At 41.5% G+C, this 24,675-nt stretch overlaps 1 protein-coding gene across 1 annotated transcript in view; it reads right to left on the reverse strand.

The window, feature by feature from the left end:
* Positions 1-24,675, reverse strand: part of ptgfrnb (prostaglandin F2 receptor inhibitor b) — a 79,898-nt gene that overhangs the window by 32,516 nt on the left and 22,707 nt on the right. The window contains exons 5-10 of the mRNA XM_033624466.2: positions 22,111-22,539; positions 4,693-4,839; positions 3,551-3,711; positions 3,031-3,151; positions 1,953-2,172; positions 1,668-1,855 (exon numbers count right to left, since the gene is read on the reverse strand). Of these exons, the coding sequence (XP_033480357.2) occupies positions 1,668-1,855; positions 1,953-2,172; positions 3,031-3,151; positions 3,551-3,711; positions 4,693-4,839; positions 22,111-22,539 (1,266 nt within the window). The remainder of the gene's footprint in view (positions 1-1,667; positions 1,856-1,952; positions 2,173-3,030; positions 3,152-3,550; positions 3,712-4,692; positions 4,840-22,110; positions 22,540-24,675) is intronic.

Raw genomic sequence — 24,675 nt, forward strand, 5'->3', positions numbered from 1 at the left:
TTTGGAAAGTAGGATCACCAAAGACACCTGCAATTACTGCTTATCGCCATAGGTGCTGCCAAGAGAATGAAACCGAGTTCGTCACTTAAACATAATTATGTTAAATATTTTTATGTGCACTGTCCTCCCTGTTTGATATTTTCTGCTTAAGGTTTTAATTGTGAAGCATTTTTTAAGATTTGTTTTGAAAAGTGTTTTATACTTCTTTCCCAACTCATCCTCTCTTCCATTTTCCCCCTTCATTTCTTCCACCCATTCCTCCCCATATTCCCTCTTCCCCCTTCTTGCTCCTCTGTCTCATTACCCTACTCTTTCGCCACATTCCTCCACCTTTTCCTACTCACCCATCTGTCAATCACTCCTTGCTTTCCTTTTGTCTTCCTCCCTCTCCTCTTTTTTCCTTTCCTCACTTCCCTTTTCCTGTCTCCCCACATTCTTACCATTTCTCCCTGTTCGCCTCACCCTTTGTCCTTGTCGCCTTTTCCTTTCCGCCTCCTCAGCCCACCTCGCCACCTCCCTCTCTTTGTCTTCCTCCTTGTCGCCTCCCTCTTCTTCCTCCTCTCCCCCTCTGACGCTCCTGTTCCTCCCCTTGTCTCCCACCTCCCAGTCAGATCAAAGAAAGTTAAGTAGGCCAGTGGCTGTGGTGGGCGTCAAAGGGCTTAAGGTGTGTGTGTGAGTGTGTGTGCATCTTTATTTTTGCACATTATTAGAGAATTTATGTTGGTTATCATAAACACTGTGTGGGTGGATGGTATGTGTGTTTAATGTGTTTAGAAATGTACAGCACTGCTAATGTACTTCTATCTGTAGACAGTTTCTCCAGGATATCCAGGATGATTAACATCGATTGTTTTTCTCTGGTATTTTTGCTCAGATTGGTATCAAAGTGAATATGGGATTGAATGGCTTAAAAATGGCTTTAAATTAATGATGATTCTTACTGAGTGTTAGTAAGTATTCTCCCAACATTTAGTCTTCTGCTATGCTCTTTGTACACAGCCTGGTTGTAGGAAATTTTACTTAATCATACGACTGGACCTGAATATTCACTTTTATGGTTATTCTTTCATTTGGTATATAATTTGTTGCCTTGTTTAAATGTTTAACAGCCAATCAAAGTGCTGCACACAGCAGACAAGGACTGATTGATTGTGAGATTGTTGAGACTGTTTAACGGATCGGTGTTGGATGCTGGCCGCTGCTGCAGAGTTAGCTTACGCCAATCGGGCAGACATTGAACTGACCATTCATCAGGAGGAGAGCAGTTACAAAGCATTTAACCTGTGGAACAGATCTGAAATCTGTTGGCACTAGTATGCCGTTTCTGCACTTCTGTTTCACAGCTGTGTCAGGTGTTGTCCCGGATTCAGAGCCTATTATTATGACCACTAATGTTCAGCAACACCCCCGGCCAAAGCCTCAAATATTTGCTGTTCATTTTACTACCGAAGCTCCGGAACCCAAAGACAGTTTTCAGGGCAGCCAAACTAAATGAATACAATGTGTTAATCAGAAAAGAATAATTTAGAAACAAGCAAGAGAATCTAAAGGGTTATGTATGGTACACACAGCAATCAATGCTTTCAGCTTTGGCAAAGTTTTGAAGTATTTTTTAAAACTATCAATAATTAAAATTGTGTAAACACCAAACACACACACTGACTCACCATTTTCCTGAAAGTCGATCTTGACTTTGTTGGACTCTGCCCTGGTGGCTTTGGTCCAAGCTTGTCCCGGCTGCTGTTTGGTCCATGCCGTGATGTCACACCAGTAGAAACCTCTGTCGGACAACTGGACACCTGCCAGGCGAAACCGAAACTCTGCCGGACCAGACTTTGTCAGAACCAGACCGTCTCTGAGTGGACAGAGAGAGTGCGAGACATGAAAGCATTTCAAAATCAAACACTGACTCCAGTGCATCATTAAAGTGATGTGTTGATGTATACATGTACCTCCTGTTGGGGTCTGTGGCTCCTCCGTGCTGCAGGACGCTGTCAGGGCTGAGTGTCATGATGGTTTTCACGTTGCTCTCCACGTTCTCCTGTGATTGGATGAGCACTGAGTAACCTGCCTCCCCGAGGTTCTCAGTGGACACAGTGCAGCTCATCTCAAAGGTAGCTCCACCCACTGTGGCTTCACGGATACGTTTGGCAACGACGTTAAGAGTAGGACCTGAAAATAATGCCAGTCAATCAATCAATCAATCCATTAACTTGAACTCTGTGAACTCCCAGTGTCCGCAGGGGGAAATCCCCAATGGTGGCCAACAGGAAGTGAGCCATTACATCATGAACTTGTTCTGGTTCAAAGCAGGCTCACACACACACACACACATACATATATATACACATACACAGCAACGCAGTTACATCATGGCTCAATTAACCAAATTGAGGGCACCAAGCTCAGAAAGTGGGACTGGAATAGAGAGGATGTGTGTGTGTGTGTTGTGGATAAAAGAGGCTGAGACAAGAGATCTGTTGTTATCTTGAAGGATTTTACTCTGAAGTCTGGATATGATATGTAGACATTAAAGCTTATTCATAAAACTCAACAGCGGGGTTACTGTCACCGGCTGGCAGTATATTACAGTTTTCTTAATCATGAATGTGAGTTAATGGTTTGGTTTTTCTGAATTTCTCTTAAAGTGCCTCATTAAATCAAAGATTACGACGTGGAGTAATTGTTGATTTCCCCATAGTGCCGAGTGTTGGAGGTATCGGCAGTAGAGATGTCTTCGATATAACGGAACTAGATGGCACTCAGCTTGTGGCGCTCAAAGTGCCAAAAAATATATTTGAAAAACTCAACAGCAATGTCTCTTTCCAGAAATCATGACACACTTACTCAAGATAATCCACAGACCTTGTTGTGAGCAGTTTCATGTGGGAACTATTTTCTTTCTGCTGAACTACACCCACCAACCGCATCACCGCTCAGCGTGCATCTACTGCAATATCATGCAATAATATAATTCACCAAACAGAAGATAACACAACAGATGAGGACAGACATATAAAGTTTCCTTACGTTTCATATCCCACTGTACAGCCAGCGGTGAGCTCTTGTACTCGACAGTGTTCACCATGTCACCCTGGCTGTTGACACTCCAGGCTGACACAGTGCAAGCATACTGGCCCATGTCGATCTCCTACAGACAGAGTGAAGATGAGTCGGTGATCAACATCAACAACATTAGCTTTAGGACTAAACATATTTTGGATTTTGAGATTCACAGAGAAAACTACTGTTTTATGTACATGTGTATGGCCACATTGACAGATTGTCACCTTTTAATGTTGTTGTGGCGAACGTGCTAGCAAACAATTGCCAATTTACATGTCAGCCAAAGAGCAACATTAGCCTTAGTTTGTATCTGTTCACTCCATGAATGTACGTCCCATAATGACTCTCATTTAGCTCTATTCTGGTCTCTACCAAATGTTCATCAGGCTGTTGCTAACTGTGTCTTAATCTGTTTTTATCTGTTTACAGGCTGCCTTTAATCTGGTCATCACAGGTATAGTGACTCCAACATCATGATGTTTACCTGTGTGCGGAGAACCCGCAGTTTGAATGTGTTGGGCTGGACTCTGGTCAGAGACATCACGCCGCTCTTCAGCCTGTCAGAATACGTCTGTCCCGGCAACATGTTGCCATGGCTGTCCAGGGAGCCAATGGGATGCGAGGTCTGAGGATCATCCCCTATACCTGCAGGTGATTGGACAGTAATCAAGTTTAGAGGTGATTTCTAGTTATTTCTTTAGTTTTTTTCAAGGTCCAGTGTGTCGAATTTAGGTGAATCTATTGACAGAAATGCTATAAAATATTCATAATTATATTTTCATTAGTGTATAATCACCTGAAACTAAGAACTGTTGTGTTTTCGTTACCTTACAATGAGCCTTTTCTGTCTACATACAGAGTCGGTCCTCTTTCACAGAGAGCCACATTGTTTCCACAGTAGCTCAGAACAAACAAACCAAACACTGACTCTAGATATGCCACTAAACCAGGGTTGCCCAAACTTTTTTGAACGTGGGACAGATAGATAATGTGAAAATACCTAAGGGCCAACTGATTCTATCATTGAATGGGTCATTTAAAAAAAAGAAAAGCCACAAACAGGACAAACACAACAGCCTAGTCTACAACAGTGGTTCCCAACTGGTCCAGCCACGGGGTCCAGATTTCTCGTTGGTCATTAGTTCAAGGTCCACACAGGTTAATACATTCAGCATCATACTTGTGTTTGGCCATGTCATCAAGCTAGTTTGCAGTCTCTGTCAAGTAGCTATTTGTTAGTCACTCACTCTACAGCAGGAAACAGTACTTCAAAATGACAGCACTGTGCTTAAAATTCACTCTACTTCAAAATAAAGTGTGTTTTTTACAAATTTGACGTGTTCAAAAGCCACCTGTGGCCCATTCCGAATGGAACTGCAACCCACTTTTGGACCACGACCCACCAGTTGGGAACCACTAGTCTACAAACTTTATGACAGTCCTGGCATTGTGAGGGGAAGGGGAAAAATGCAAAGTGATTGATCAACTAAATATTTTGTGGCAGGCGACATATGGTATATTTAGAGAGTCAAGATGAGGAACATTTACGCTTAATCCTACACACTAGACCTTTAAATAATTCTGTGGACATATGACAGATTTTGAAAAAAGCTGAGGTGAAAGTACCAGGAAGTGTGGTGTGCTCCCACGTGACACCCAGTCGGCCTCCCCGGGGTAAATGGGTAATGTTGGTCACACGGCATGCCAGCTCTGTGGGTTCAGCCGTCATCTGTGGGTTCAAGACGGCTTCGAGGGTCACCGTGAAGCTTGGCTCTAGCGGGAAAAAGTGACATAAAATTAAAGTCAATATCATTATATGCAAACATTAAGAAGCTTTTAATGACATAAACGTTAGCAGTGTGATCCCAACAAAGGAATCAGATCCAGGGCAGCTACATTTTGAAGCTTGATATCTGCATATCTTGGTCAGTTATTGAAGCAACACCTTTCTTATTTCAGAAGGGGGTGGAGATGAGGAGGGGCGACCAAGCTGTGACACCCTGAGACACTCATCAGCACCAGCAAACACACCTATAAACACATAAGGCCTAAAGAATGTCACAAAAGCCCAACCCTGAAGCTTTGTGAGACCCAACAACTGCTGATGAAAAGCAGGGCATTGTATTGTCATACAAAGTGAAACAGCTTTATTACACCACAGCTCTCCTGACAAAACCACGCAGCCGGTTCATTTAAGGTACGGTCAGTTTCACAATCATGAGCTCCCCATTCAAACAAGACCCTGTGAGACATGCACATCGTTATGTAAATGTGCTTTTACACCTCGGAGGCAAACAGGAAACATTTTTGTACAGCTACACATTCAGTATATATTTAATCATCACTATTGTCTGTATCACTGAGGCTGAAATTAATACTCTTTTCAAAGAAAGAATCAGCACCCTGGTGATTGAACAACAACTCCAACCTAATAATACCATATATCGAGTTACAGTACTGCGCCGCCTCCAGAGAAATGATTCCCATCCCAGCAGGGCGTTTCTTTCATCAGTCATCATTTTACAACAGCCCTGAATCTTCAGACAAATGCAAAGTGAATCCTGTTTTTGTGTGTGTGGTTTGGTCCTTAATATAGAGCTGAGTGAACGAGCCAGACAACAGAAATAGACCTGTGTGATATGAGGTGTGTATCACAGCGTTAATAGTGTGTGTGCGTGATTGTGTATGTGTGTGTAGGTGGCGAGGCAGGTCGTCTCAGTCAGACATCCAGATTGCACCTTTACGCCTCGATGAACAGGAAACACACAGAAAGATTTCCACCTGCTTAACTGTGAGATGCCCCCTCCCCCCAGCACACACACACACATGCGGTGACATACTGTATATGTATTTACAAGTGGTCACTGACAAACCGCACATGCCTTAAGACACACACAGCAGAAACATGATTAATACAAGCACATACGTAAGAGTGCGCCTGAGTGTGTGTTTGACCAAGGAGGGGCTTTGCGTGATGTCACTTGGACGTCATACACACACACTGACTCATGCACTGTCACCATCTGCTGTAAAACACACACACGCGTGCGCACACACTTTGATCGATGAGAATGTGTGAACTTTCTCTGCCAATTTGCCACTCGCCTCACTCTCTCTCCCACACTGATATGTTGCCTTATTTAGTCAAACAACTTGTCACCAGTTCAGGAGCTGTGGTCCTGCGCAGCACCAGTATACCACAGGATACTGGATCTGACCAGTACAGGGTTTAACAGTCATGCATTTATTTTGGTTAAGCCAATAATGACTGTACCAATATTTTGTGCTAAATTAAATACAAAAATCTGACAGTTTAGCTCTTCTGACAGGATAACAAGGAAAACGCCTGCAGGTTAAATCACATTAGACTTTAAGCCTGTTGAAAAACACAATAGGAATAGACAATAAAACCTAAAAAAAATTAAAACAAATATTCTGAATTGTCTGAGACTTCAATGAATTCTGCCATAACCAAGACCATTAAGGCCTTAAAATTAAGACTTACTTACTGTAATTTCAGACATTTTAAAGGTCCAGTGTGTAGGATTAAGGGGGCTATAGTGGCAGAAATGGAAGATAGTACAGTAAGTATGTTTTCTTTAGTGTGTAATCACCTGAAAATAAGAACTGTGTTTTCGTAAACTAGGATGAGCCGTTTATATCTACATAGTTACCTTGTCCTTGTCCATGGAGATCACCAGTAGCCAAGACACTGGCACACATTTTCGCATCAGCCACCATAGTAAGCAGCACATTTTTTATCATGATACTGCTTCAGTGTTTTTCCCAATTTAAATCACCAAGTGTGTTTGTTTTGGAGAAGAGGAGTCCTCTGAAGATAATTCAGCTCCTGGAAAAAAAACCCTTAACTATCAAAAGAGCTATTTTTGACCGCCTGGAGCCACAAAACATATTTGGGCCTTATGGTAACTCTGGAAATTAGCCTAAAGTCATACAGAATAGGTCTAAATGAGCATTCATTGTTAAATTCTGTATTTTCCTCTGAGACTTTAACTTTTATGGATTTGGGATCCATTACTAGCCTAGCTAGGGAGTCTCAAGACTAGCCACCGCTGTTGAGGTTTAGCAAAATTTGGAGGAAAAGGTGCCAGGCTGTACACATACGACGCACATTTTAGTTTACAAAATGTTTTTTTTTTTTGTTTTTTTTTTTTCTCTTCAAATTCAGTGCACAGGCTACATATTTTTTTTTTCAATTAGAGAATGTAAGAATATCTTTAGGCTTACAAGAATAATAAATAAAAATGAAAATGCTAAAAAAACACAACAACAAGTTACTCAATTTCATGTGATATTTTTTGTCGAAACCATAGAGAGCCACTGGAAAATGGCTAATGAGCCACATACTGTCTGGCTCCAGAGCCGCAGGTTGCCTACCACTGGCCCAAACACTGAAAACCTAAGGAATGCTAACCAGGGGAAGTTACAATCTGCAATCCTCACTGCTAGATACCACAAATTCCCCCCTCAATCCCCCTAAATCTTACACATTGGACATTTAAGACATTTCAGGGAAACGCAAACAACCTTAACATACTAATATTTTATGTTACTAAGACTTTGAATGATTCAGGATTAGATGCCTGAAGTGAAGCAGAAGTGAAGCAAAGCAGTGCTTTATTCTGATCTAGCAGGTTTTTAATCACTTACAGACTTTACACTTTATTATGTATGTTTCTTTATTTAGTGCTTTAAAATCAACAACACATCCCACTGATTTCAGTGTTATTTTAAAAGGTTAATCCACAATAGCTGTGGGCAACTGTTGTTTGTTTACATGCAGCATACTGTACATGGAGAGCAGATGAAACAGGGGCTACATTTTGGTACCAGTCACTGCAGATACAAATTCTTCACTGGTTATTCATTTGTAACAAAATGAATATTAATGCATCGTTTATGTCATACATCAAGAAGAAATACCAAACACTTGCTAAATAATTAGTCTCAAATGGGGTAATTTGCACCTTTTTCTCTAATGTGCAATTCACTTTAAAGTCTTTGCAATTTTGGAAGTCATGTCAGACAGAATAAGTCACTTTGGGCGCAGTGCAGTTTGTAGATTAGGATTAAGGGATGTAATTATAGACTCATCAATAATTAAAATAAATGTTGCAGGGTGGGCAGTACACAATGTTTTACAAGGACGATGATGTTATAATGACTGCCCCTTACACATAAAAAAAAAAAAAATCTGAAGGGAGTTTGGCGACTTTCTCCCTGCTTGACAAACAAGTTTGTTGCTGCAACTGCAGATATAATCTACACAAACATGGCCGACATATTTTTGCTTGAATTGGTGGGGTGAAACACAAACTTCTCTCCCCTCTGACTCTTATTGTGATTAGTTATTTTGCTTGTCTGTATAAGATGATGCAACACAGATGTTGTCTTTGATGTAGCTTCCTTTAAAAAAAAAAAAAAAAAAAAAAAAAAAAAAATGATACAGTGATTTGATTGAGTGTCTGAAAACAAAACTGCACAGTCACTTCATGGTTTGCTGGTTAAACCCAACAGTCTAAAGCTGAGATATTTGTGTGTCCTAAACGTTATCAATTCAGCTGCAAGTTAAAAAGGAAGGAAGTTCTACAGATAGATCTATATGACATAAACTGACCACAAGTTCAACAGTCAACAGACAATCAGGCAAATATAGCAGTGCACTAAGAGCCCTGCAGAACCACAAAGCCATTCAACACTCTGCACTTTCTGTGAAAATGAAAAACCCCAAACTTCATGTTAAAGAGTCAGCGATGCTTCCGACCTCACGTCATGTCCTCACACAACTGAGACTCATAGCTTGAGCTGCTCTTCTGGCCATTCTGCACTCTGTAGAGTTTAGCAGAGCAGAAATTGTGTAAAAACAAGCTTTAAAAAGAAGAAAAGGCTCTATTAGCGCGTGGCTCGGGGAGGCAGAGTGAGGAAAAATAGGTCAGTGTCAATAACACAACAAACTGCTTTCATCTGCATCGCGCTGCATGTGTTCATTTTAAGAAGCCGCTCTTGGTTAGAGGCTCTTAGTTAGTTTGCAGTGGGTGTAATGGTGATTTTCATTTGCCACTGACTGCTTTCAAACGTTATGATATCTCATTCATTATTTTTCTGCTCCTCACAGAGCAAATCATTAGCGAACACGCTGACTGTTCAATTAAGAGAGCGAAAGCACAACTACTGTTTTATTTTCAATGTCGATTAATCTACCAATTATTTTCCCAATTAATAAATGATTAAAATGTCAGCAAAATGTGAAACATGGCCTCAGAAGCTCCCGGAGCCCAGGGTGCCCGTGTTTTGTCACTTTAACCAACAGTCAAAAACCCCAAAATATTCAGTGTATTATAGTAAAAAAGCAGCTGAGTCGCCAGAATATTGGCACTGTACATTTCTGCAAACCACGGATGTTACATTGTCGAAACCCATGTGAGATGGCTGCCAAGCAGAAAACAGCAGTAGACCACTGTTTGAGACATTAGACGGTGGTTTTTAATGAGAGTTTATCCAGCCTTGCTTTTAGTGACAAGGTGGGTATTTTTTAGAGCAGTTTGGGACATTTTAAGCCATGTCTGTAGCGACAAAAGCGGGTATTTCTAAACAACAGTTCCAGACATTTCAAGTTGTGCCTGTGGTGACAGGAGCTGGTATTTTTTAACGACAGTTGAAGTATTTTTTTTTTTTTTTTTAATAAAAAATTTCCATTACATTTCCAGCCATGTTTTTAGCAACATAAGTGGTTATTTCTTTACGACAGTTAGGGATAATTTCAATCCTGCCTGTTGCAACAAAAGCAGGTATTTTTTTCATGATAGTTCTTAAACATTTGTAGTGACAAAAGCAGACATTTTTTCATAAAAGCTTGGGACATGTCTAGTGGTCAAGTGGGTATTTTTTAACGCAAGTTTGGGACATCTCCAGCCGTGTTTGTAGCGACAAAAGCAGGTACTTCTCAAACAGTTTGGGACATCTTTAGTCATTATTGTAGTGACAAAAGCGGATAATTTTAAATATGAGTTTAGGACATCTCCAGCCATTTGTAGTGACAAAAGCAGGTGACTTTTAACCAGAGTTTAGGACATCTCTAGCCATGTGTGTAGCGACAAAAGCGGGTAATTTTTAACCACAGTTTAGGACATCTCCAGCCATGTGCGTAGTGACAAAAGCAGGTGATTTTTAACCAAAGTTTGGGACATCGCCAGTAATGTTTGTAGCGGCAAAAGCAGGTGACTTTTAACCAGAGTTAAGAACATCTCCAGCCATGTGTATAACTACAAAAGCAGGTGTTTTTAACCACAGTTTAGGACATCTCCAGCCATGTTGGTAGCGACAAAAGCAATTTTTTTTAAAGACAGTTTGGAGCATTTCAAAATGTCCCTGTAGCAATGATAGCAGGTATTTTAATAACAATTCTGGACAATTTAAGATGTGTTTGTAGTAACAAAAATGGGGTTTTTTTCAACATCAGTTTGGGACTTTTTCAACTGTGCCTGTAGGAACAAAAGTAGTTCTTTCCCAACAGTTTGAGACAAGCTTGGGACATGTTTATATTGGAGCAACAAAAGGGGGTATTTCTTTAATGCATGTTTAGGACACCTTCAGCCTTCATGTCTGTAGCAACAAAAGCAGAAAAGCACACACACACACACACACACACACACACACACACACACACACACACACACACACACACAGGAAGGCTTGTAGTTAGGCTTTCACTAGAACGTGTTTGGCTGGTGTGTTTTCAGCTCCAGCTCATTAACATGCGGGCTGTATGCCACCATAATAATATGTTTGCTAATAAGCAGAACAGAAGAAAGTGACCCGCTAACCTTGGCAGTGACAGTGCCACTGAGCTAGGCAGGGAGTTGAACTCCCAACCACGGCTGAGTTAGCCGCTTCCAGGAACAGAAGAAATGCTGTTTTCTGCCAAAACAACCAAAGGCATGTGAGGCGCTCTGGTTTCACTGGAGTGTGCAGGCGTGTGTGTGCAGTGTCTGTGTGTGCGTGTGTGATCGGAAAACCAGATATGAACAAGCCACTCGAGCTGTTCCCTCTTTCTGTCAACACTCTGTGTCTCCCAAGACGGAGGGGAAGTGCTGGCTGATACACACTGAACAGATGTACATTTTACATCATAGATTACAGCTAAAACAACATGTAATCAGATTACTGTGTGTGCAGACAGATCACAGTCATCTGTTACTACCCATGCCAGGCTTCCCAGTGACTTCATGTTGTTACTAGACAGAGAAAGCCATTTCTACTCATCCAATATCAGATAAATATTGATATTCATTACTGAACATTTAAAAAATGAAATATTATTTATCATTTTCATGCTACATGCTATGTTCAGAAAATTGTCCAAGATTGTCATGCGGCACTGCATGATATATACAGTATGTATAAAGGCTAAATAATAAATACTCGTCAAATAATAGATGAGGAAGTGTGAAAATCATGCCAACATTTGCTCCACACACACACTCTGCGCTGGTGAAGTGAATTAAGGTGGAAGCTCTCCAGCAACTGCACAGTATAGATGCTAAACATCATAGAACCACAGACTGGAGCTTCATACAGCCGGTGGCGACGCACAGCCTCCTTAATTCTGCTGCTTTATATTTTCACTGAAGGACAGATTTTTACAGAGTTTAGGAAACTGCTGGAGAGCTACAGGAAGCATCTTAAACTGTGTCCTTGGGGAAGGAAAATGCTAAGTGGTTTTCATCAGTCAATCCTGTATGAATTAACGTTAGCATGACTAAAGATTGTTACTTTACATTCATTTGACAGGAAACAACTTGGGTTTTTTCCCCCACATGAAAACACATCAGAAGCAATTTGGGATTCAGTTTCATGCTCAAGGACTTCAACGTGTGGGCAGGAGGGAGAATCTAACCACCAACATTAAAGGATAGCTTCATGGGGCGCCCACTAGCTCACCTGGCAGAGTGGGTGCCCCATGTACAAAGGCTCTGTCCTTGCCATGTCATACCCCCTTCTCGCTCCCCATCTCACACTAGACTTTCCTATCTAATAAACACAGAAAATAATCTTTAAAAAAAAGGATAACTTAAGTATTTTTGAACCTGTGTAAATGACGAATGGGAACAACAATTTTTTAAAATGCTGAAGTATTGGGTGAGTTTTTACTAGTACTATCAATTTAATCATTTGAATTACCGATTTGATACTACTAACTTTTAAATGTCCTTTACCTTCCTTCCTTTCCTCCATTTTGGTCTGTGTAAGTCAAACTTTTTGTTTAAATTTTTGTTTTGTTTTGTTTTTCATTCTGATATGTCATGTCATGATCTGTGCTTTGTGTATTATCATTTGCCTGTAATTAAAAAAAAGAAAAAAAAAAAAGATCCTTTTGGTTAACCAGAAATAGCCCTGAAAACGCCATCGTCAAATCCACCAGGCTCCATTTAAATAAACAGTAATTTTATCATCATAAAAAACACTCTTTGTTCAACGCCATTTGGAACAAAATAAAACTCACAAAAGCCGCCTTGGTTTTTGTTTTCACTCTTCCAACAATCACCGACTCTGGTTTGGTTGAAATAAATCCTTAATTCACTCAGTTAAATGAGAAAATATGCTGTCTCTGAATATGCTAAAAATTGTGTTTATTCAAATGGAGTCTGGTTGCTTCGGAGATGGCCACAAAAACATGGGAAAAAAGGATCCAGGTTGAGAGATGCTGAAGGACTATAAGCAGTTTACATTTTACAAGACGAGTACCAAACTAAGGACTGATAGTAGCACAATTTGAATGAACAGAGCCCCCTCATTCACTTCAATGTCTACCATTCACCTTGCATTCATCTAGAAAGTGCAAAAATACAATAACATCTACCATGAAAACTTTCCAGAGCATTACAAACTGCTGTGCAGTGTTTTGACACGATGAGCCTTCAAACTTGTGATCTTTAACTCAAACTGGAATTTCTGGATTGTATTTCACCGTCTCTCTGGTACCTGAACGGACACGCCCACACCAACAGTCAGAACATCTGGCGAGGGTCCCATACTCCATAAACATCCTGTAATCCCTGCTCACATTGCAGGACGAATGAAAAGAGTGCAGTAAAGCTGCTTTATGCAAGTCTTTGAAATGATGACTTAAAATGGAGAGGACTGCAGAGCTGGGTCATTTTTCTCTGTGGGTTTGTCACTATGATCGATCCCTTTTAAACATTATTATCTATTAACACTGTTTAGAGACAATCACTGATGAGAGCAGCTGTAATATGAAGCACTGTTGGTTATACTCCATGCTGTACGAGGACCAAAACACGTTGCTTAATATCTCTTCCTCTCACAGTTTCCTCGAGCTCCACCTGGCCCTCGCAGGTCAGCTGAGACACAGTCCCTTCAGGGTGTCTGCACCGAGGTCTCGGGGTCTCCTATCAGTCATGCTGGAGGACTTCCAAATGAGTGGGGGTGTGACCTCGCTCAGTGAGTGTGAGCAGCTCAACACAGGGATCCACTCATATCGCTTGAATTCCTCATCATGTCGTAGCGTGAGACCCAGCCGGGCTGCAGAGAAACCTGATTTCTGACTGGTAATTTTCTACTCGCTGCTCAAAGGAAGTGACTGCAAAAAGATCAACTGGTTTAAGTGTCCTAGCTCTCTGTTCTTCACCAGCATGGTGACAGAAAAGAATTGGATTATTTCCAGTATACATCTGAGATCACAGCCTGACAGCTAAATATGGACAATACAATGAAGAGGCTGAAGGTAAAACCAGGCTCGGGGGATTGATGGGACGACCTGAGCCGATCCTTGAGCCAATTCCACATTGGGCCTGGGATCAATCGCCTCTGCCTCACATACCTAGAGGCTGATGGTTGGTGGCTAATTGAAAGCAAACTGCTACACTACACTAGAAACAAACAGCCACCTGTCCCTTTTGTACCCTGTTTCTCCACTTTTAATGAATCAACATATGGCATCCCTTTCCTTGTTCGATCCACGGTTCAAAAAGAGTCAAACTGTATGAAAGGGTGAACGTTAGACTATAACAACTATAAGAATCCCTGCAAGTGAAGAAGAGAATTAGAGACTATAAAAACCCTGCAGCTTAACACACTGTGGCGAATTCTAGACTTCTAATTGAAAGGATAATTCTACATTATTACAACTTGGGTGATATTTTCATAGTGTTATCCACCATTTCTATCAGTAATAACAACAATGTACCCACAAAGTCAAGTGCTCCAATCAAGGAGCAGCAGCTAGTAACAATTCAGGTGTGCTCACTTTGGATTTCACCTCCAAAAAATGTGGTTTTGATTGAGGATAAACCATGCACGACCAGTCTGATCATGGTGCACTTTCTTTGTTGTCATGATGTTGCCATATTCCAAAATCTCAGCACTTTTCCTTTGGTACCATGACCAACAGAAATGATGGATAAATCCACAATAAATAAGAGCCATGAAACCATCTTTTCCATCCAGCTGTTCTAAATCCTTTGAACCTGATTGTAGCTTGCAGTAACCTGTGTTCTACAAAATGCAGATTAATTTTAATGGGTACCTCTGTTATTATTATTATGAATATTAGTTCAGGTTTTAATATAATTCTATAGCTTCCTAATAATGTTCCTGATGTATTTAAATCCAAAAATTCAAATTTTAGCTAGAGTATTTATGCTTTAGTGTCAAAATACTATTTAACTACTTCACCGGACATAGATTTGATGTTGTTGCTACAAATAAAGCCATGTACTGCTGTGAACACTAGCACCGAAAGTAACTCAAACAAACTATTCAATGAAGGCATGGGTAGACCAGCAACTCTCATGTGGTGTGAGGTAAAATTCTGGTCTCTGTCAAAGCAGTAAAATAACCTAAATGTAGTGTACACTGCTAATGATTTTTTTATGCGTATGGAGGCTAAAACACATTTCGCTGCTGCCCCCCACCCACAGCCACCAGACTCCTTTGACAGAAACAGTAATTTTACCTGCAGAACACAGGAGTTGGTGTTTTACCGCTGCTTCAATCGCTTAGTTTATTTGTGTTCTTGTGTGACTTTTAGAACGGAACTAACGTGGTGTAGGGCTGGGCGATATATGTACGATATAACGATATACTTTCAAGCAAGATATAAATTAAGACAACAAGGTTTATATCCATACAGGATCAAGCTGTATTACATCTCACTTACTAGTGTTCATCTCTCCTCTCTCAAACTCTCCACACAGCTCCGCCCCACTCATTCACTCACAACTTCACAAAGAGAGACACAGAGCTGCTACTCTGTTTAATCTGTCTGTTAATTAGTGTGACATCAGTTAATCAGTGTGACATGAGTCTATATGTTGCACGTGCTACACTAAATCAGTCTGTGAGATGAATGAAATGACCGCAGTAGTACACGTGTAGTCTCTATATACAGACTCTTATTCAGTGAATGTAGAGTCTGTAGGCAAACCCCAGAGATCTTGTCTCCGGAAGAAGAGCGGAAGAGCCCTGGTTTCCGGTTGTAGGCTGTTTGTAGTCCGCGTGATATTGACCAATCATGTTTGAGCCGGCTGCAGTTGTTGCCAGGTTAAACGGCCCGTGCAGTGAACTAACGAGGCGGAACATAACTGGCGTCACTGCAAACTCTGAATCCATTGCAATGTTTCAGCATATTTACTTATATATAAATGGAAGTCGGAAACAGAAATTTGCTTCCTCCACCCAAATCAAACCGGAATGCCAAAAAATCAGGGGTCTGCCCCCAGAGGCTGTATCGCCGTCTGCCGGAAGTCAGACGCCGAATACAGCCGATGGGTTCCGAGAATGGTACATCGCTAAGCTTCTGTGGCAGTACTCCTGTCTGCTTCTTCAAACTGGGACCATAACAACCGCTGTAAGTGATACTCTGACTATGGATCTATAAATGCGTTTATACAGCACAAATGCAGACTTTTATTATATTGAATCTAATTGTGTCTTTACCTGGTGAAATAAACATTAAATAATAACAAATAAAACATCATCTTGTTCCACCTTTAAGCACAAATGTTAACATGGCAAAATCTATAGATAAATGGTACTTGTAGAAAACAACAGCTACATTTATGAAATAAATGTTCAATAGCTTGAGTGCAAACATTACCTCCATTCAAGCTCCCATGTTCATAGTTAGCTGGTGTGAAAGCAGCAGCTCGAGCAGTAAGAATCTGCCACTGACACTAAGTAAATATGAGCAAAAAGCCATGTCTACACAAAATTTAAACATACAGACATGCTTATATCGACTGTATATATTCATAAATGTTCTGATAAGCTATGAAAAATAAGAAATATGAGCTTGTGTGAAATACAAGCAGTCCTTTTTTGAGTGAAGTGGCTCCAGTGACAACAATTCCAGCTGACGCAACAACACGCACACAGGGGACGTGTAGCCAAGGGTGAGAGGAATTACACCCTCTTTAGCTCTGTGTGTGTGTGTGTGTGTGTGTCTGTGTGTGCGTGTGTGTGTCTGTGCCGTGGGGAGCTCCTAAACAAGTTCTCCAACTCTGTTTGTGCTTCCTTGTAGGCTGTGCTTGCAGCAAAGCATCGTGGGAAGAGTGGGCAACCTCAAGGCCACACATCAATAGAATCGGAACGGACTGGTTGACAACACACACACACACACACACACACGCTTAGACACACAAACACACCAAGTTAAAGCTCATAGAAGGAGGATGAAATATATGAGCTGCAGTCAATTAGAAATGTTGCTCTCATGGTGCGCAAGTGTGTGAGAGTGTGTGTGAGTGTGTCGGCAGACAAAGTATGAAGGAATGTATACCCCCAGGCCAAAATGTAGGAGTTCCACCAGCGAGAACAGCCTCATACCCTCAGTATGTGGGACACACACACACGCACACACACACGCACAGATAAAGACAGTGTTTGAAGCGTGTATGTGTGTGCAGCATTTACTCTCCAGAGAAAGCTTTCAACAAACCTAGTTTCACTCTTGCACACTTGTAAAATGCCCGACAGACACACACACATTACTAAGTATGCAGATAACATGTGCACACTATCATCCATGCAAACACACACACACACACACACACACACGGCAGAGATTGACAAAATGTTCTGGATCAAGCTCATTGATATTTCAGCTGTGCCCTCTCTCTAAGTAAGTGTGTGTGTGTGTGTGTGTGTGTGTGTGTATGTGTGTGTGTCTATGAAGCCTGGTTGATATTTCTAAATGTAACATGGATGCTCGAGGCTTCAGGAATCTTCTGTGCATGTAGAAGAGATGGCTGTTTTTTTAACTAAAGGCTCCAGTTGACATACAATACAGGATGTGGGACTCTTTACAGCTCTACAGCCAGAAAACACACTCTGTACTGTGTTGAGGGTGACGGATTTTGGTTAAAGACAAGTCACCCAATGGACGGGTTTACACTTAATGATCTGGTATTTTAGAATCAATGCAGACATCATGTACAGTAATCAAGAAAAATACTGTCCATATGACGTGTTTCTCTTCCTGAAACTACTGTGCTTAATTAAATGGTAAAGCTGGTGTCATTTCTGCAGAACATTGTTATTATTTGTTTTTTTCTAATTTCCTGGCAACTTTAAAGTCACTGCATCATGTTGTATTTCTTATAAAGGTACAGAGAGTTCTATATATGCAAAAATAAAATGTGCAATGATGAACGTGTGTCGTTTAAAATATAGATTTATCAATACATATCAATTTAGGCTATTTAATGCAGTGACAGTGCCCTTACAAAATGTTGACAGATAATGCAAGGGGAGGAGAGTTCAATTTGGAACAGGCTGCCAATGGCAGGTTCATGCCCACAGCCTCCATCCTGTGAGTCAGACACAACTTGTGCAACCCTGTGTTATAAAATGATGAATAATCTTGAACTTTGAACCTTGAACCTAAAGTCAGGTTCATGCTATTTCTGTGTTTGAGGACTTTTAAATAAACCGAACGGAGAGGAAGCTGTGAGCGGGGAGGTCACAGCAAAAACAATGGAGGAAACATGCGAGAGAGGAAATGACAGCGCAGTTAAGAGATGTAAAGGAGGTGATTACAGTCTGTCAGTCAGTTATGACATATCAGATATCAGTCAAGTGGTCCCTGAGCACACATGTCAGATATAGTCTGTCGAGGCTGCCGTGACATTTTAATCAATTTCATTTAAAATACTGTATTTTATAAAATGACATTTAACTTATTCTGATTTAGTTTGTTAGGTGAGTTGTGTTTCCCTCTGCACTGACTGGGTTTGGTGAGTGTCAAAGCAGATTTAGTGTCACATGCTTGTCCAAAAATGCGTAAAAAAACAGCAACTGTAAAATAGAAGTGCTCTTATTGACCCTTCGAAACCCAGAGCGGTCAAACCCTTGAAAGAAGGACGAAGAATCTGCTCATAAATGGGAAGAAATCACCAATATTTTATCATTTATGAAAAAACAACAACATTTAAAATAAAAGGCAGATTACATTAGATTAGATTAAAAGTAAAAGTCTGAAAGAAACTCTTAAATATATCTCCATCAAAAGAAGTGTTCCCTTATTTGTTTTATATCTAATTTCCTGATTGACATGACTGAATTAAAGAGGAGAGAAGATTTTGACTGATCAATGATCAGATGTGCAGGGATTTATGGGTAAATTACATGTTATTATATACTTCAATTTGTCTAATTTCTTTCTGACATCAGCATCATGTGGCACCCGTCCATTCCTAACTCTTCAGAGGGAATAAAGCACTGTGAGGTGTTTTTGAACTGAACTGCCGATATTACTGCCAAGAACGCACCAAAGCAAACTGGACTCCATAAATATCATTAAAAGTCTTTTATTCCTTTCATACCACAGCTTACCCCAAAAAGAAAGTGGGACAAAGAAGAAAATGACACTCCGGCTCGCATTAAACTTTTAGCGAGTCAATCCGACACTTCCTGGGATTTCCCAAAAGCATTAAATATAGTACTGTAGCAGAACCAAACGCCATTATGTAACAAGTGTTTATTTATTCATTTAAGTCCAATTCATTCATTTCATTGGGAATTGGGAGTTTGTCAGAAATCCAACTGTTATGACACAACAGCAGCTGGCGTTCAGATCAGTCAGTACACACCTTCAATCCGCCCGTCTCTCCATCACCATCACCACAGAGCTCCTTTAAAGCTAACCTGGGTCTTTAATACAGGGGCGTAACAGCACCAAAAAACATCCAATGTTTGGTTTTAGGGTCATGGTTTAATATGTTTTTGGTGAACACTTGTCATTTATGTAATAAAATGTTAACGTTAAGGCTCAGTTAGCAGGATTCAGTGGCAACGAGTGACAAGGTTGCAGATCGCAATCAACTGATTGCCCCTTTCCCAATCTCAGGACCCATCAACTATAGGTATGATGCTATTTTTCATTCATATTTATATTCATAATCATTTATATTCTACATTTATATTCAAACAGCCTTTATACAGATTAATAAAAAGGTAAACTGTCGTCAGATAATAGCCAGTGGGTCCTAAGGTGGCATTTTGCCCAATGTGTTTCTTTCGCTCTCCACGTTGACCGTTTACATGCATGCAACCAAAGCCCGTTCAAACATGATTGGTCAATACAACTCAGTCAACAAACCAGAAACCAGAATGCCTCTAGTGCCTCTCTGAAGTTTACGCTTTTCACATTCACTTCAAGTCCTCATGCTTATGAAGTCAAGTCTCACACAGTTAAGCAGCTCTCTGTGGCCCTGCAGCAGTGGCAGTTCTCTCTATGGACGATCTGGATGCACATTAAAGTGCAGCCATGTAATAGAGGCATTTAGGTGATGCTGTCTCAAATGTTCAGCATGTTTCCAGAGACACGAGCCACAGTTTCTGTCCAATCAACAACTCTTTGTCCACTGTGGCTGTTAGCTACTGAGAAATCATATCGCCAGGATATTAAATGCTCCTCCAGCGTCGGTTTCTCATTCATCATATGATCTGACCCAACTAGCCTGGTCAAGGAAAAGGGGGCCCAGGTTAAAGAAATACCAAAGTCACCTTTTAAGAACAAACATTTGTGGACTGTGCTGGATAAGCCAGTTAAAATCATTGTTCCTACAGGGCTGACTGAAGCCTCCTTCTTAAGATTCTAAATCAAAGAAGACCTGAACACTGAAGGTGTGAAGGAGCATCCTAATTGTGATCATTATGTTTTTTAGAGGGAAAGAAAGCACTTAATTCCATATCTAATTGCGTATCCAATACATAACCTTGTGAGCCGACTATATTCCCAAACATGATGTAAAATTCAAAAATGCAGTGCAAGAGGGAGGGAAACAGACAGACAGACACGGAGACCACCCACCATGCCAGTAATTGATCGCTGTGTCGACTGTGTTTGACACCACTGCTCTTTAGAGGCAGGATCAGAGCATCTCACACACACATACACACACAGAAATATATATATACACACAGAAACTGCATACCCAGAGGTAGCAGAGTGCAGGACAGGCATGACTAATCAATCGTCCTCGCAGCGAGAGTCGACAGGCTGACTAGAGGATTAAAGAGTTTCCCCTTGAGACTCCAGATTCATCTGTGGCACCGCAGCACTGGTGCACATCCACAACTCAGGAAATCATACAGAAACAATATGCACATGGTCAATTACATCCACTATTTATCACTTTGTCTTCCAGCTCTCTGTGTTGGAAATCAGAGCTGTCCACATGCACACACACAAGTCTTCGACGGAGGCTGCTACAAATGGCAAACCACTCTGATGTCAAGAAATGCCGATCCATTTAGACAAAATCAAACATTTTGGGCCACAAACCTTGATAGTGATGATGTAATAGTTTAGGGGTGACTACTGGTGCTTTTCTTAAGATACACTTTTGAGAAATTATAAGTAGTGATGCGCCGATTTATCAGGCAAACATCAGTATCGGCCGATATTTGGCTTGTTGACTGCCACCATCATATCGGCACATAAAGATGACGTACACAGATGGCAGTGGCTGATGTTTTTCTGTTCTGTCACATCCATTTTGCACAGGTTAAAAAGCAGGGCTCAAGACTAACAGCGTACCGGGGAGAACAGAAAACGTGTTTGGGACTAACAGAGATTTTTACCAGGACCCCTTCGGGATCAAAGAGCCCATCAACATTAGCAGTTAGCAGCTGGTGGTCTGAGCTAACAGCTAACAGAGGCTGCGTTAAGTTAATGATGCTTTCAAGCTCTATTCAGTAAAAACAATTATTAGGCGATGGTCAATTATAACGTTCTCATGATGTGTTCAAATGTAATCTTGTAAAATGAAGCTTTGCGTTAGTTCAAGCAGGACAGGGAAGTCATACGACCTAGCTGTAACCAGCTGATGGATCATTGCTTCTAATCAGTCACACACCAATCACAGCCCATTCTCACAACAAGGTGGTTCATTTAAATATGGCCTCCTACTCACTGAACCCTGCTACACCAATGTGGCCTCACACCACTGCTGCTGCTGGCAAAGCTTCACCTCCTCCACCCCAGCCTCCACCTTCCTAAATTCAGAGTTCTAACATGGCTTAAAGGTTAAAAGGGTATTTTATGTCTTGCTTTGGGCCCACGCTTGTACACCCAGCGGGGGCTTCCTGCATTGCGCTCCCTTGTCTAATCCAGGGAGTATCTTAAGAGTGGAGCCATCAGCGCCAAACATAACTGTATTTCCATTTGTTGCTAAAAAATCATTAAATGTATGACGAGTGTTCCTGAGAAACTTGAATAAATATAGTTTAACTTCATACTGATGAGGGAGATGCCCAGGAAGTCAAATAAGGAGATAAAATTCATAGTGACAACATTTTTGAGGGAGTATTTATGATATTACGCTATATTATTATATCTATAAGGTCATAATTATGTGAGTGTTTTCATTTTTGGGCAGAAATGTTTCTTTATGCTGCTGATCTGATTTCTGCAGCTCATGTTTTTATGTCTCATTAATTATCTGGATATTTTAGAGTGAAGAATAAAAAAATAAAAAACCATGCAGTAGTTTCACTTACTGATCTGCGCCACCTTCACTGTCACGGGGCTGGATGTTTTCTCGGCTGCCATGTGCCACCTCCCCCCTCCTCCCGAGCTCCTTCCTCCCTTCTCGATGAAGGCTCGGATGCGGCAGGCGTACACGCCTCCATCCTCCCCGCTCACCCCCCTCACTGCCAGCCTGTACTCTCCAGATCCCGTCCGCTCCAGGCTCGCCTCCCCTCGCTTTCCCGGCGCGCTGCTCGAGGATGTATTGGAGATCACCACCCCGCTGCGCTCCATGGTGACGATGTCGCGGCCGTCGGCCAGCCAGGTCACTTCCAGGGCGAGGGCGGGCAGGTTGTTGGCGGCGACGGAACAGAGGAGAGTCAGCGTCTCGCCGGGGGAGAGGAGCAGAGACGTGGAAGAGGGAGAGGAGGAGGGAGACGCCTTCACACTGAGGGACTGACCTTGAGAGGACACAGACAGACAGACACCATCAGTCATCCTTAAGTGTACATGCAATATACACAGGCGATATACTAAAAAAGGTTAACAAGCAGTGCTTTGGGATTTAGTAAGTCCTACAGTTTTGCGTCACATAACACTTAATTAGTTAATAAAAAGAATAAAATTTAGATACTAATTTACACAGTGGTGCAGGGATGACATTTATTCGTAGACCGATGCAGAAGTTAGCATCGCCATGGTTCCCTTGACAAAAATCCAATGGGTACCGCTCCATACAGCTGAACATAAAGGTCATCCTATCCAAATGGAGGCAAAGTTTGAAACTGGACAAGATGCGGGTAAAGGATCTTATAAGACAATCATCTATAAATGTCAGCGACTTAGAGAAAAGCCCATGGGTACTTTTGTTTTCCCACAACATCCTCTCAGCAGTGATGCTAAAGAAGAACTTTAAAATCCTTTCGGTCTTTTCTGTGCATCTTAAACTGTATGATCAGGGGTTTGGACACGGTCTCCAGTAACAACCTAGATATCAGTATGTGTGGAAGACTCTCTGTATGGTGTCTGGAAAAGGACAAAAGACACAAAGCCCACTCTGTTTGACTTTTCTCATCCTCTTTACTCAAGTCGGTAAGTCAATATGAACTGACTGGCACACAATGGACCTGAGACCTGTGTGTGTGTGTGTGTGTGTGTGTGTGTGCTGCTCATTTCTAGTTTCATTACAAACCACTGGGTGTCTTCCAGCACTTAAAGAGGATACGGTAGCCCAGAAAGATATAAGATACGGTGACCACAGCAACCGCAATGAATGAGCGAGAGAGAGTGAGCGCAGGGAGCCTCTCTGAGGACAGAATAAGACAGAAAGACAGACACTGAGGGTCACAGGCATCCTGGGACAGAGCGAGGCAGAGAGAAGAGAAAGCCTCACAGAGGAGAGGATGCCATTAAAATAAAGACAGCCGCACAACAGAGAGGGAACTCTCCCACGTCCCTCCCTCTCTCCTCATCCTTCATTTTCTTCCAGTATCACTTCACATCCAGCACAGTAACACAGGAAGCAGTGAAACACATCCAGTGTAACCTCATTTTTAATCAGGAACCAAGTCTGAGATTTGAGGGTTATCTGTTGCTCCCTTCAGAGTAATTATCACCAGCATCTTATTACTACAGCACTACTACTTCAGGCATAATTACTGTTAAGGATGTGCAGGGAACCCTTTAATGCCAAGTTTATGGTGCACACAATCACCTGGACGAAGCATTTGTAACCCACAGGGTCTGAAAATCGGCACCAATAAAAGTATGCCACATTAGCTAGAATTAGCTCACGTCTGTGTGTCCACATATGACTGAGTTATGACTCAGGGAAGGAGTGTGAATTCTGACACTAATTACGCCTCCTGTCTCTCCCTCCACGCCCTCTACAATTTTAAAAACCTCTGACAAAGAAAACCCTCAGGTTTTACAGGGAGCCTCTGCAGCCTGGATTAACCACCTGCTACCATCTATTTCAGTTAACAGTTTCAAATGGAGTTGAGGCTCGGCAACAAAGCACCAACCACCACGGCTGAGCGTGACTGGCTGAAACACCTGTCAAACAGCACTCTGGGGCAGTGGTTTCCAACTGGTCCAGCCATGGGGTCCAGATATCTCCTTAGTCATTATTTCAAGATCCACACAGTTTAATATATTCAGCGTCATACTTGCATGCCATCAGCTAGTTTGCTCTCTCTGTCTGTTAGTCATTGACTCTATAGCACTTCAAAATAAAAGCTCTGTGCCAGAAATTCACTGTACTTCAAAATGAGGCATGTTTTTAATAAACTTGATACGTTCTTGAGTCACTTGTGGTCCATTTAGACTGGACCCACACTTTTGGCCTGCGACCCACTAGTTGGGAACCACTGCTTTGGTTGCTTGCTTTAAAGGAATACACCACCTCCCAACTAATCAATTACAGTATATATCAATTACTCAGCCTGTGTTGCATTGATTTTCTGAAGCAAACTTTGCTTTTCTCACATGGCTCCATGGCGAACGAAGAATCCAAAAACATAAATTTTTTTGATGAATTGAAGTCATTAGGGTCCACGAGTAACAACAGTGAAACTATATCAAAACACCTGCGTACG

The sequence above is a fragment of the Epinephelus lanceolatus genome, chromosome 24, assembly GCF_041903045.1.
Source record: "Epinephelus lanceolatus isolate andai-2023 chromosome 24, ASM4190304v1, whole genome shotgun sequence".
Taxonomy (NCBI): Eukaryota; Metazoa; Chordata; class Actinopteri; order Perciformes; family Serranidae; genus Epinephelus; species Epinephelus lanceolatus.